General features: G+C 40.9%; 1 protein-coding gene and 1 long non-coding RNA gene across 2 annotated transcripts in view; both read right to left on the reverse strand.

The window, feature by feature from the left end:
- phactr4b (phosphatase and actin regulator 4b) overlaps positions 1 to 3,986 on the reverse strand; it is a gene marked incomplete at its 5' end in the record, with an annotated part of 89,178 nt that extends 85,192 nt beyond the window's left edge. The window contains 2 exon segments of the mRNA XM_084308309.1: positions 650 to 803; positions 3,843 to 3,986. Of these exon segments, the coding sequence (XP_084164435.1) occupies positions 650 to 803; positions 3,843 to 3,986 (298 nt within the window).
- Positions 3,987 to 4,056: 70 nt separating this feature from the next.
- The window catches only part of LOC311248982, a 60,770-nt gene continuing 52,357 nt past the window's right edge, over positions 4,057 to 12,469 (reverse strand). The window contains exons 2-3 of the long non-coding RNA XR_014620983.1: positions 5,123 to 5,228; positions 4,057 to 4,105 (exon numbers count right to left, since the gene is read on the reverse strand). This is a non-coding gene — a long non-coding RNA (uncharacterized lncRNA). The remainder of the gene's footprint in view (positions 4,106 to 5,122; positions 5,229 to 12,469) is intronic.

A 12,469-nucleotide genomic window follows, 5' to 3' on the forward strand; every position in this document is an offset into this window, starting at 1 on the left:
ACACACACACACTGTAAAAATGTATTTAAAAAAAGGTATGTCTGGCAGCAACGGTTGCCAAATACAATCAATGACATTTTACATGCAAGACAATTAAGCAATGGAATAATCCTGTAAAAAGAAATATATAATACTTTCTTATTAAATCAATTTACAGATTACAACCTTTATTTAACCTCTTAAGCACTTCAAGGACCTCGTGCGAACCCTGTCTTTCTCACCACACAAGAGCCAGTATTGCTGATCTGTGCTCGCCTAGGTTCAAAACCAACATGGGTAAATGTTCATTTAGGTTTGGTGGAGCGACACACTGGAATATGTTGCCTTTGCAGACAAGCAGCCAGCAACTTTTAAAGAAAAAGGTCAAACCTGGCTCTTTGAACATGTTAAAACTTAAGAAAATGTTCATGTAAATATTATGTACCCGATGCATGCTATGTGTTGTATTGTTTTATATGTCTGACACCAAGGACCACGATGGAAATAAGTCCATGACTTTATTGTGCCTATCCTTGACGTTTTGCTTGAGATGCATGTTTTTTTAACCGAATAAAATCAAATAAAATCAAAAATCAAACAGGTACAATGTTCTGTTTGAGCTCTTCAGTGCTGTTTCTCTCTATGAAAACCGTTCCTCTGGACCAATCACTGCAGACGACGTCCACGACAGACGTGTCTGTGAGACGGGTGGAGGTCATTTGTTTTGAGGACGTGGTCGTCTCCGTGGCGTCCTCCGTGTCTGTGAAACGCCGACGCCAGCTCTCCGTGAGCTCCCGCGGGGACGCTTTCCCACCGCGTCGACACTTTGCGGACGGACAGTATTGGTGAGCGGCCTATAATTGAATCCCTTCAGAGGATCCCTGCTCTCTCTCGACTGTAGGCGAGGAGACAACCGTGGAGAGAGAGACGTGTGATGAGAACTGTCACTCACTCTCATGTCACTGGGCTGGGCTAACCTCTAATGAATAACCTCTAATGAATAACATCTAGTGAACGACAGGGTATCAAACCTCTAATGAATGACAGGGTACCAAACCTCTAAAGAATGACAGGGTATCAAACCTCTAATGAATGACAGGGTACCAAACCTCTAAAGAATGACAGGGTACCAAACCTATAATGAATGACAGGGTACCAAACCTCTAAATAATGACAGGGTACCAAACCTCTAAATAATGACAGGGTACCAAACCTATAATGAATGACAGGGTACCAAACCTCTAAAGAATGACAGGGTACCAAACCTCTAAAGAATGACAGGGTACCAAACCTCTAAAGAATGACAGGGTATCAAACCTATAATGAATGACAGGGTACCAAACCTCTAAAGAATGACAGGGTACCAAACCTCTAAAGAATGACAGGGTATCAAACCTATAATGAATGACAGGGTACCAAACCTCTAAATAATGACAGGGTACCAAACCTCTAAATAATGACAGGGTACCAAACCTATAATGAATGACAGGGTACCAAACCTCTAAAGAATGACAGGGTACCAAACCTCTAAAGAATGACAGGGTACCAAACCTCTAAAGAATGACAGGGTATCAAACCTATAATGAATGACAGGGTATCTAACCTATAATGAATGACAGGGTACCAAACCTATAATGAATGACAGGGTACCAAACCTATAATGAATGACAGGGTATCTAACCTATAATGAATGACAGGGTATCTAACCTATAATGAATGACAGGGTACCAAACCTATAATGAATGACAGGGTACCAAACCTATAATGAATGACAGGGTATCTAACCTATAATGAATGACAGGGTATCTAACCTATAATGAATGACAGGGTACCAAACCTATAATGAATGACAGGGTATCTAACCTCTAGGGCAGGGGTGTCAAACTCATTTCATAGAGGGCCACATCAGCATTATGGTTACCCTCAAAGGGCCAAAGACCGTATAAATGTTAATGTAATGTAAAATAAATGTAGCTACTCATTTACATATTGTTAAACATGTTTCTGTATTTATTACTTATTCAAGTTACACATATTGCATTATGCATTTGCATAGATGTAAACATATATGTTAGCTTATGTTATTTTAAAAAATAATTTTAGTTTATCAGAACCCCATATTACTCCATCAATCAATGATCAAACCATTCAAGTAAATAACAAAGAAGAATATCATCAAATACAAGCTTATGACATTAAGTTTGTTCAAAACCTTTTTGTCACAGTCAAGAGGGGCAGAACTAACACCTGTGAGCTGCAAAGAACACGTGGGACAGATGTAGCAGATGTTACAAAAACAAATGGCTGAACACAACCTTGCAGAGGCCATACATCCAACTAATGGAAGATAGTTTAATTAACTTTAATTAACAGATTGCAGAATGGGTACAGTACAGTACAGCTCAATACACACAATTGTTAAGGCGATGCAGACCAGAGAAAGACTTTCGTCTTGTTTACATCAGGGTCCTCCATTTTCAATTTGTAATGAAATTGCTATTATGTGTCTGCATGAACACACAACTGTAACTGTACTAAAAAATAACAAAATAAGGGTTGTCTCAGTTCACAACTATATTGGTCAAGTTTTTGGTGGGACTTGTTTGCGTCCCTACAGCTTCTTATTCAATTGAGCGAGATGCTCGGTTATGTCACACAGCCAGTTTGCATCTGACAGTTCAGACAATATTTCTTCAACCCTTTGTAACCTATTCCGCCTGGATCTTTTTTGTATTTTGGGCTGTAAAATTGTCAAAAAATGTCTGAGGAGTAAGTGCTTTTGGCTTTTTTCCTTTGTTACTTCATCAATACCTCAGATGTTCAACATACATGTATGTGTAAGAATGTGTAATAACTAAGGCTGTCAAAGTTAAAGTTAAAGCAGTTAAGGTGTTGATACCATTCAGCACCACATACAGTATCTGTGTGAAGCTGGCTTTTCATCCATGACAGCTCTGAAAACAAAATATAGGGCCAATTTGAAAGGTCACGATATTGGTGTTATTTCAATAAATTTAAACATGGCCCATTTCATGACTATTTTGTTGGGGGGGGGGCAAAATATTTTGGTCCGCCAAAGGGGGGCCTGACAGAAAAAGTTTGAGAAGCACTGGGTTAATGCAAGGTTAATGTTTAAAAAAAATAATAATAATAATTTTTATTTTTAAACCAGAGCTCTTATGTGGGCCACATCAAATGACATGGCGGGCCACATTTGGCCCGCGGGCCTTGAGTTTGACACCTATGCTTAGGGTATCAAAGTGTGAACCGGTCACTGCTCCTGAACTGACCCGCATGCGCGAATGAACAATACCGATGATGAACGTAAACATGGAGGACACTGAAGTCACGGTTTATGGTTTAATTTACAAGCTGCAGTGGAGGCCAACTTATTCATAAGAAGATGATAAAGGGGGCGACGATTCCCGCCGGAATTGATGATGAACGTCAATCGTAAAAGTTATGTAAAAGTGACTTCGATCAATTCTGACTGTTCAGACTGAGGTCACATTGCGAAGAATCCGACCCGGGTTCGACTCCCGGACCCGGTGATCTTTGCCGAATGTCTTCCCCGGTCTATCTCCCATTCCTCCTCTCTCTCTCTCTCTCTCTCTCTCTCTCTCTCTCTCTCTCTATCGGACTGCCCGGTAGCAAAAATCTATAAAAAACCTACAAAAACATAACTTGTCCGAAAGAACAAGTAACATTTGAAAAGATCAGATTCCATGTGATTTGGTGCTGTTCGCCCCAGATCTGAGTCACATAATGAGCAAAAGACAAATGATTCGGGCCACTTTTGCCTGCGGTGTGAACACAGCCATAATCTCTCTGCCCCCCCCCCCCCAACGTACAGTAGGTCGTACCTGCAAATCAAATTGAGAGCATCCCTTGGTCGAGAGCGAATAAAGGTTGATGGCGGCGATGATGACCATGATGATGCACGGCTGCTGCTCTCCCTCGAGTGGCACGTAAAGCTCAACTGCAGCGAGACGGAGCCATAAACACATCCCGGTCCGCTGCACTTACGCTGCACTTTACGCTGCACTTAACAACAAGCCACAAGACGCTGCTTTCAACTCACCACGGTTTTCCATCACAGAGTCCGAGGCGCGACGATCAGCGGTTCCTGAAAACAGAACAATTTAAATTATTAGCAATCAAATACATTTTAAATATTCTGTAAGTGGTTTTTTTTTTTTTTTTTTTATGATAAATAGCTCTGCATTCCTACAGCCATCACTGAGTGTCTGGTCAGTAACATGAGTCTCCCAGTCCCTCCTGCTCTGCAGTAAACACTAAATAAATGTCCTGGTATCCTGTTCCCCACTTTATCCAATCAGGAGAGAGAACCCTACTGTAGATATTTATACGTATTTCGAGAAATCCTGCCGAGTCAAATTAGCTGCCAAGTCAAAATTCTCCTCAGTTGGATAAAGTACAACTCTGGCAGCTAAAGGTAGGTAACCTTGTTCATCAACTGTGTCGAACTTGAGTGCTACAGACTTGAGTGAATAGTAGGAAAGACATATTAGTGTAGTAGCAGGGTTCCCACAGACATGCAAATGAAATTCAAGGACTTTCAAGTACTTTTCTAAGCACTATTTTTCATTTTAAAAGGGCATTTAAATGGATAGAATTCACTTTTAAATGCCGTTTTCTTTATAGAAAAAATATTAAATGTAATATTTATGGCTTAAAACCAATTTCCGACGATTAATTACACTTTAAATAAATCAATTATATTTCTTGATTCAGAACAATTTTATCATGGATGAACAAAACGTTCAATGCAAATGGTTGATTTGAATTGCAAGGACTTTTTAAGCACCTTTTTTTTGCTGTTTTCAAGGAATTCCGGGCCTTGACTTTTTTTTGTCAAAAATCAAGCACTTTAAACACTTCAAGGACCTTGTGCAAACCCTGTAGTAGGTAGTAATATAGGCAAGGAATATTACTTAGTAGCAAAGTGCATAATAATAAAAGACTATATTTTTTGTTAGTATTTTTTTAAATTATATATATATAAACTTTTTTATATAAATCTAATTGAATTTCAATCATTTAATTATGCATGTTTTATTAATAATGTAATCTTAAATAATTTAATATATTTATATATAATCTTTGTATTGCAGAGACATACACTGTAGAAGGTCATCGGGTGGGATGGTCGTGGTCCTCAGCAGAGACAGGTCTGTGGTTCAGTAGGTCTCCAGCTGAAGAGGTCTGCTCCTCCCAACTTAGACCCCCTGGCAACAGAAACAAAGAGACAGGAAGTCAGTCACAGAGTTCATTTCAGGGTTCACTGAGGTTTCCCTCGTTTACAGTCACGTCGAGTGTACTGTACATACAGAAATGAGCAAAGAAAAAGGATAACATCACACAGCATATAAAATCATAACAAAGAGACAAGACGAGGCAAAAAGCAAGAATAGCAAATCAATTAAAACATGATTGACAAACGTAGGAGATCAAGGTTTTAAATTCTGCAACAGAGGGGAGAATCTCAAGCTTTAAGGACTGTTGGAGTTCATTCCATGAGCTAGAGGGGCATCGTAGCAAAATGCAGATTCACCCTGTTCAGAGGAAACTGGACCTTAAGGACCAGCCAGTCACTAGAACGGGTTCCATAGTTTCCAAAATTCGATTCCAATAATGATGTAGTATAAGGAGGTAGCTTACCAATAATGATGTAGTATAAGGAGGTAATAATGATGTAGTATAAGGTAGGGATGCCCCGATCACGTTTTTTGCCACCGATACCGATCACCGATCGTCTTGAGCCATATCGGCTGATACCGATCCGATATCGATCGTTTTTGGTTTTATATATATAAAAAGAAATTTTTATATATAAATATATATATATATATATATTTTTATATATATATTATATAATTATACTTGTAGTTGTATTATCTGCGAGACATCGCCACCACGCAACAAGTCAAAATGCTCGCTATCTCCACTGTCTGTGTGTATACTCTGCTTTGGTTAAATCACATTCAGCATGCCCTCAGCACAGCAGGGTATATCTGCGGCTGCGGCTCTGCAGATATACCCTACTCCCTCAGCTAGCCCCGTTTGTGACTGCGATGCAAGCCGGGGCTCGAATACGCATCGAATCAATGTTATAAGACATTGATATCAGGAGCTATCTGTAGCTACTGCTAGCCGGCTAGATAACGTTAAGACAACGCCTCAGTGAACTATTTAGTTCAATGGGACATTTCGTTTTGAACAGTGAACTAAAGTGAGCTAACGTGAGCTAACGGAGGTATCAACATGCACTACTAGACTTTGCTGGAGCATTTGTTGATATCAGGAGCTATCAGTAGCTAGCCGGCTAGGTACCGTTAGACAATGCCTACTAAAAGTGAATAGTTGACTGGGTAATTTTGTTTAAACAGTAACGATAGCTAGGTAGCTAACGTTAGCTCACGGTCGAATGCACTATAGACTAGAGCAGAGGACCCTCCTCTGTGTTTACACGGGTGCAGGAGGGGCAAGGGAGGAGGAGGAGCGGCAGTTTGCAGATCCGTGTGTCTGAGACAGACAGCGAGTGAGATCTCCGCTAAGAATTGGATCATGTTTTTCGATCGGTTTCCGCAATCGGCGAATATGACTCATTATCGGAATTTACCGATCGCATATTTATACTGATTATCGGCCGATAACGATTGGTGGCCGATCGATCGGGCATCCCTAGTATAAGGAGATAGCTTACCAATAATGATGTAGTATAAGGAGGTAGCTTAACACTTTGGTTGCCTTGGGTTAAATTAATGATATACCATAGGTTGCCGGCTCTATTTGTCTATGGAGAAGTACCCCTTCTTTGCATGGCTATAACTTTTTAAATTCTATTGCTACATTGCCATTATTAGGGCCCATTCAAAGTCCTATATGTATTGTTCATTGTGTAGCAACGTTAAACTTTTTCATTCACATATTCATAGTAAAGTATGGTCTAATGTATAAGTATGTTTTCATCTCTTTCTGCAGCTTTCTCCAGAACGTGATCTATAGCCCCAAATGCATTATATTGATGATGCAATACAGTTTTATGGCAATCAGCGCGATATAAAAAATTCAAACTAGACGTACTTCTAGAAGTTACTACACGTCATCTGATGTTGACCGGATGGGCTAGGGGGCGTTTATAATTCCGTGGGCAGCGTTATACCAATCATCTAATGTGGGTAAAATGTTGATAATAGCAGTTAGTATCGAAGAGGGTAACGTTACACGCTGAAACTCACCCCAGTCTCCGCGCGCCGTTGGGCGATCATCGTCGAGTTGAAATCTTATCATTATGGGATGTAAATTTACCCGGTCCATCTCCAGCTTGTATAATGGTATATACGTCCAAATCATGTTGTTTATCGAGTTATTGGCAATCGATCACTGTGTAGTGTGACGAGCCAGAGTCGCGGGACCTATAGCGAGCACCGGAAGTACTACGGTCGTCTAGGACAACCTCTATTCAACATCCTGTTTGGCGATTGCGCCGATCGGCCACCAGATGGCGCTCCTGAACCGCCAGAGAGCTCAGTGGGTCCTGCTGGTGGATCTCAGGCCAGCGGAGGGACATTATGAATCCGATCGCAGATTTTTGAAATATTGATATAAGGACGCTGTACAGCGTCCCCCGGCAACTTTAGCATGGCCAGCAAAGACGTGAAAAGACGTGTCCCGGCACTCAAAGTGTTAATGATGTAGTATAAGGAGGTAGCTTACCAATAATGATGTAGTATAAGGAGGTAGCTTAATGATGTAGTATAAGGAGGTAGCTTACCAATAATGATGTAGTATAAGGAGGTAGCTTACCAATAATGATGTAGTATGCAGTAACCCCCGTCCTTCCCAGTCCCTAGTGGACCTCTGCTGTTCTCTCTATATGGCTCTGATCAGCTTAGCTTAGTTAGCTTACGCTAACGCAACGTTAATTTAGCTATTTAACGCGACGTGGGCATAAAGGAATGGCGAGGATGCAAAGCATGTTAGATGCAAAAACAACAGGCACTTATTTCGGGTCGCAAAATAGGCGGACTCTGGAGCAATGCTGTCTAACGTTAACACACGCTGCTACTGAGCTACTGTTGTGGCGGCCGGGCGGATATGCATTGCTCACCAGGGGATTTTCAGAATAAGAGTATCGCAATATGAATCAATCTTTTTACGTTGCATCGATCCTATTTGATAATTGATAATAGATCGATATATCAATCTAGATCGATGTATCGTCCCACCCCTAGTAGCTACTAGCTAGGGTAGTGTTGTATCATTATGTAGCTACTAGCTAGGGTAGTGTATAGGGATGCCCCGATCGATCGCCCACCGATCGTTATCGGCCGATAATCAGTATAAATATGCGATCGGTGATCGGTGATAATGCTTTATTTTCGCAGATCGTCAAAACCGATCTCACTCGCTGCGGCGTCTGCTTCTCCCTCCAGCCCCTCCCGCACGCATGTAAACACGGGTCTAGTCTAGTGGGATGGGAGGACGGCGTCTCCCTGAGCTAACGTTAGCTGCTACCGTTACAAAATGACCCAGTCAACTATTCACTTTTAGTTTAATACATGATGAGGCATTGTCTAACTGAACGGTATCTAGCCGGCCAGCTACCGATAGCTCCTGATATCAACAAATGCTCCAGCAATAGTCTAGTAGAGACGTGTATGATACTCTGTTAGCTCACGTTAGCGCAAGTTAGTTCACTGTTCAAAACGAAATGCCCCATTGAACTAAATCATTCACTGAGGCGCTGTATCAACGTTATATATCCGGCTAGCAGTAGCTACAGATAGCTCCTGATATCAATGTCTTATAACACTGATTCGACGTGTATTCGAGCTGAGGGCTTGCTGAGCACAGTAACGTTATACCAATAGGGTCCAGCTGCAGCGCAGGAGAATCCTGGCCGTAGCTCGAGGCTACTCGAGTCATAGGTCCAGCTGCAGCTCCGGAGAATCCTGGCCGTAGCTGTACAGTACACACGTAGTGTGTACTGTACGTAGTACAGTACACACAGACAGTGGAGCTTGTTGCGTGGTGGCGATGTCTCGCAGATAATACAAGTACAAGTCTAATTATATAATATATATATTTTATAAAAGAAAATTTAAATAAAAAATTATATAAAATAATTTTTAATTTTTTTTAATCAAAAACGATCGGTATCGGATCGGTATCGGCCGATATGGCTCACGACGATCGGTGATCGGTGGCAAACAACGTGATCGGGGCATCCCTAGTAGTGTAGCATTATGTAGTTACTAGCTAGGGTAGTGTTGTATCATTATGTAGCTACTAGCTAGGGTAGAGTAGCATTATGTAGCTACTAGCTAGGGTAGAGTGGCATTATGTAGCTACTAGTAGGGATGCACCGATATGAAAATTTGCCACCGATACCGATACCAATTGTTCAACTAACACAATCGGCCGATACCGATACCGATATTTGTGGCAAAAAGAATTAATTACTGTATATTTGTATGTCTCTAAATGTTTTGATGAATTGAAAATGGAGGACCCTTATGTAAAAAAGCCGAAAGTCTTTTTCTGGTCTTCATCCTCCAGTCCACTGAGCTGTACTGTATTGTACCCATTCTGCAATCTGTTCATAAAGTTTTCAATCAATCAATCAGACAAATGTATAGAAAAGCTTTTATTATAACCATATAACAAAAAATTATATTATTGTTTATGAAAATGTTTTAGCCCTATGCTTGACTTATTTTAGGCATGGCAACAAATAAAATAATAATAATAAAATGAATAAATAAAATATGAAATAAATAAATAGGCTACACATCTCTCTTTTTGTGTTACAAATTGTGCTCACCGATATGAACATAGGCCTCTTTACTTACTTAAAAAAAGGAAACATAAAGAAATATGTTTATGGTATTAATTCCACCATGCCATGTGTGTTTTTATTTTATAATGCTCATGAGTCATGATTATTGCTGAGTCATACAATACTCACTGGCTTTCATAACAGACTAACTTGTCTTGCTCAAGACTTGTTTATTAGTTTTAAATTAAAACGTTTAATAAGAGAGCACTAGCTCTCTCAACCAAAGCAATGCAACAGAACAATTTTGATTGACAGTCGATTCTGCCAATTACGTCACACCGCTTGCACCCGCCTCTGCTGTTCTTACCACCAATCGGCAAGCGCATATTCGTTTTTTACTTCCGGGATGTCCGCCATTGATTTTGACGTGAGCTAAACAACAAAGCTAATAATGTTAGCTCCCCGCCGGCTAGGGATGCCCCGATCGATCGGCCACCGATCGTTATCGGCCGATAGTCAGTATAAATATGCGATCGGTGATCGGTGATAATGCTTTATTTTCGCCGAGCGTCAAAACCGATCTCACTCGCTCGTCTCGCTGAGTTCTGTCTCAGACACCGGGAGCTGTGCGGCGTCTGCTCCTCCCCCCAGCGCGCATGTAAACACGGGTCTATTAGTCTAGTCTAGTGTGACGGGAGGACGACGTCTCCCTTAGCTAACGTTAGCTACCGTTACAAAATGACCCAGTCAACCATTCACTTCCAGTCCAATACATGATGAGGCATTGTCTAACCCAGTGTTTCTCAAAGTGGGGGGCGCGCCCCCCAGGGGGGGCGCAGAGGCATGACAGGGGGGGCCTGAGATTTATAAAAAAAAAAGAAAAAAAAGAAAAAAAAAATTGGATTACAGAAAGTTATCACTAAAGTGCTATCTGTTGCAGCTGCACTGTTCTCCATGAAAATACCATTTCTCAAAATCTGAAAATCATTATTTAATTAATAAAACACAGAAAAGGATCACCAAGTTACTCTGGATAAAAAAAAACTTTACAGACAACATTGAGACAAAGCTTCCTGACACATCTCCATCCAAACTCAGGCGCACCGAACTATCTGAACAATGTCACACGGTCGAAAAGGGCGCTCGTCTATTGGGCAGTGGAAATGTGTGTGTGGCTGCGAGCCCGTGTGTGCGTGCGCGCGCGTGTGTGTGTGTGTCTGTGTGTGGACTGCGAGCCCTCCAGATCAGCAGAGGCGAGTATTGACGTGGCATTGATCCATTGATCTAATGCCGTGCGCCTCGGTAATAATAATAAGCCGCGTTTTTTCTTCCTTCTTCCCAAGATGCACAGTTAGATAGATAGATAGATAGATAGATAGATAGATAGATAGATAGATAGATAGATAGATAGATAGATAGATAGATAGATAGATAGATAGATAGATAGATAGATAGATAGCCAATTTGAAAGGTCACGATATTGGTGTTATTTCAATAAATTTAAACATGGCCCATTTCATGACTATTTTGTTGGCGCGAGGGGGGGGGGGGGGCCCAAAATATTTTGGTCCGCCAAAGGGGGGCCTGACAGAAAAAGTTTGAGAAGCACTGGTCTAACCGAATGGTATCTAGCCGGCCAGCTACCGATAGCTCCTGACATCAACAAACTCTCCAGCAAGTCTAGTATAGAGACGTGTATCATTGATACCTCAGCTAGCTCATGTTAGCTGACGCCAGCTCACTGTTCAAAACGAAATGTCCCATTGAACTAAATAGTTCACAGAGGCGCTGTATCAACGTTATATAGCCGGCCAGCAGTAGCCACAGATAGCTCCTGATATCAATGTTTTATAACACTCATTCGATGCGTATTCGAGCTGAGGGCATGTTGTTGAATTTGATCAATAGGGTCCAGCTGCACCTCCGGAGAATCCTGGCCGTAGCTGCAGGCTACTCGAGTATAGGGTCTAGCTGCAGCTCCGGAGAATCCTGGCCGTAGCTGGAGGCTACTAGAGTACACACAGACAGTGGAGCTTGTTGCGTGGTGGTGATGTCTCGCAGATAATACAAGTACAAGTCTAATTATATAATATATATATATAAAAAAAAAAAATTATATAAAATCATTTTTAATTTCTTTTTAATCAAAAACGATCTGTATCGGATCGGTATCGGCCGATATGGCTCACGACGATCGGTGATCAGTATCGGTGGCAAAAAACGTGATCGGGGCATCCCTACCGCCGGCCACGAGTGGACTACCAGCGCTCCACTATGGAAGCAAATGAGTGCCATAAGTATTTGAATTTAATCAGACACCGCATTTATAGCATTGAAAATAATTACTTTGAAAACATGTATAATAACTTTGAAAACATGTATCTGAATTTTTTCAGACACCGCATTTATAGTTCCAGACACCGCATTTATAGTTTCAGACACCGAATTTATAGCATTGCAAATAAATACTATGAAAATCATGTATCTGAATTTTTTTGCTCAGAGTTTACCAAAAATGCAGTGTTAATAAAAAAAAGTCGAATGCATAATAAAATTCAATGTAAAAATGCAGTGTTCATTAAAAAATTCGAATGCATAATAAAATTCAATGTAAAAATGCAGTGTTCATTAAAAAATTCGATGCATAATTGCGGTGTATATAATTCGATGTCAAAAATTGCGGGG

The sequence above is a fragment of the Notolepis coatsorum genome, assembly GCF_963971535.1.
Source record: "Notolepis coatsorum genome assembly, chromosome: 2".
Classification (NCBI taxonomy): Eukaryota; Metazoa; Chordata; class Actinopteri; order Aulopiformes; family Paralepididae; genus Notolepis; species Notolepis coatsorum.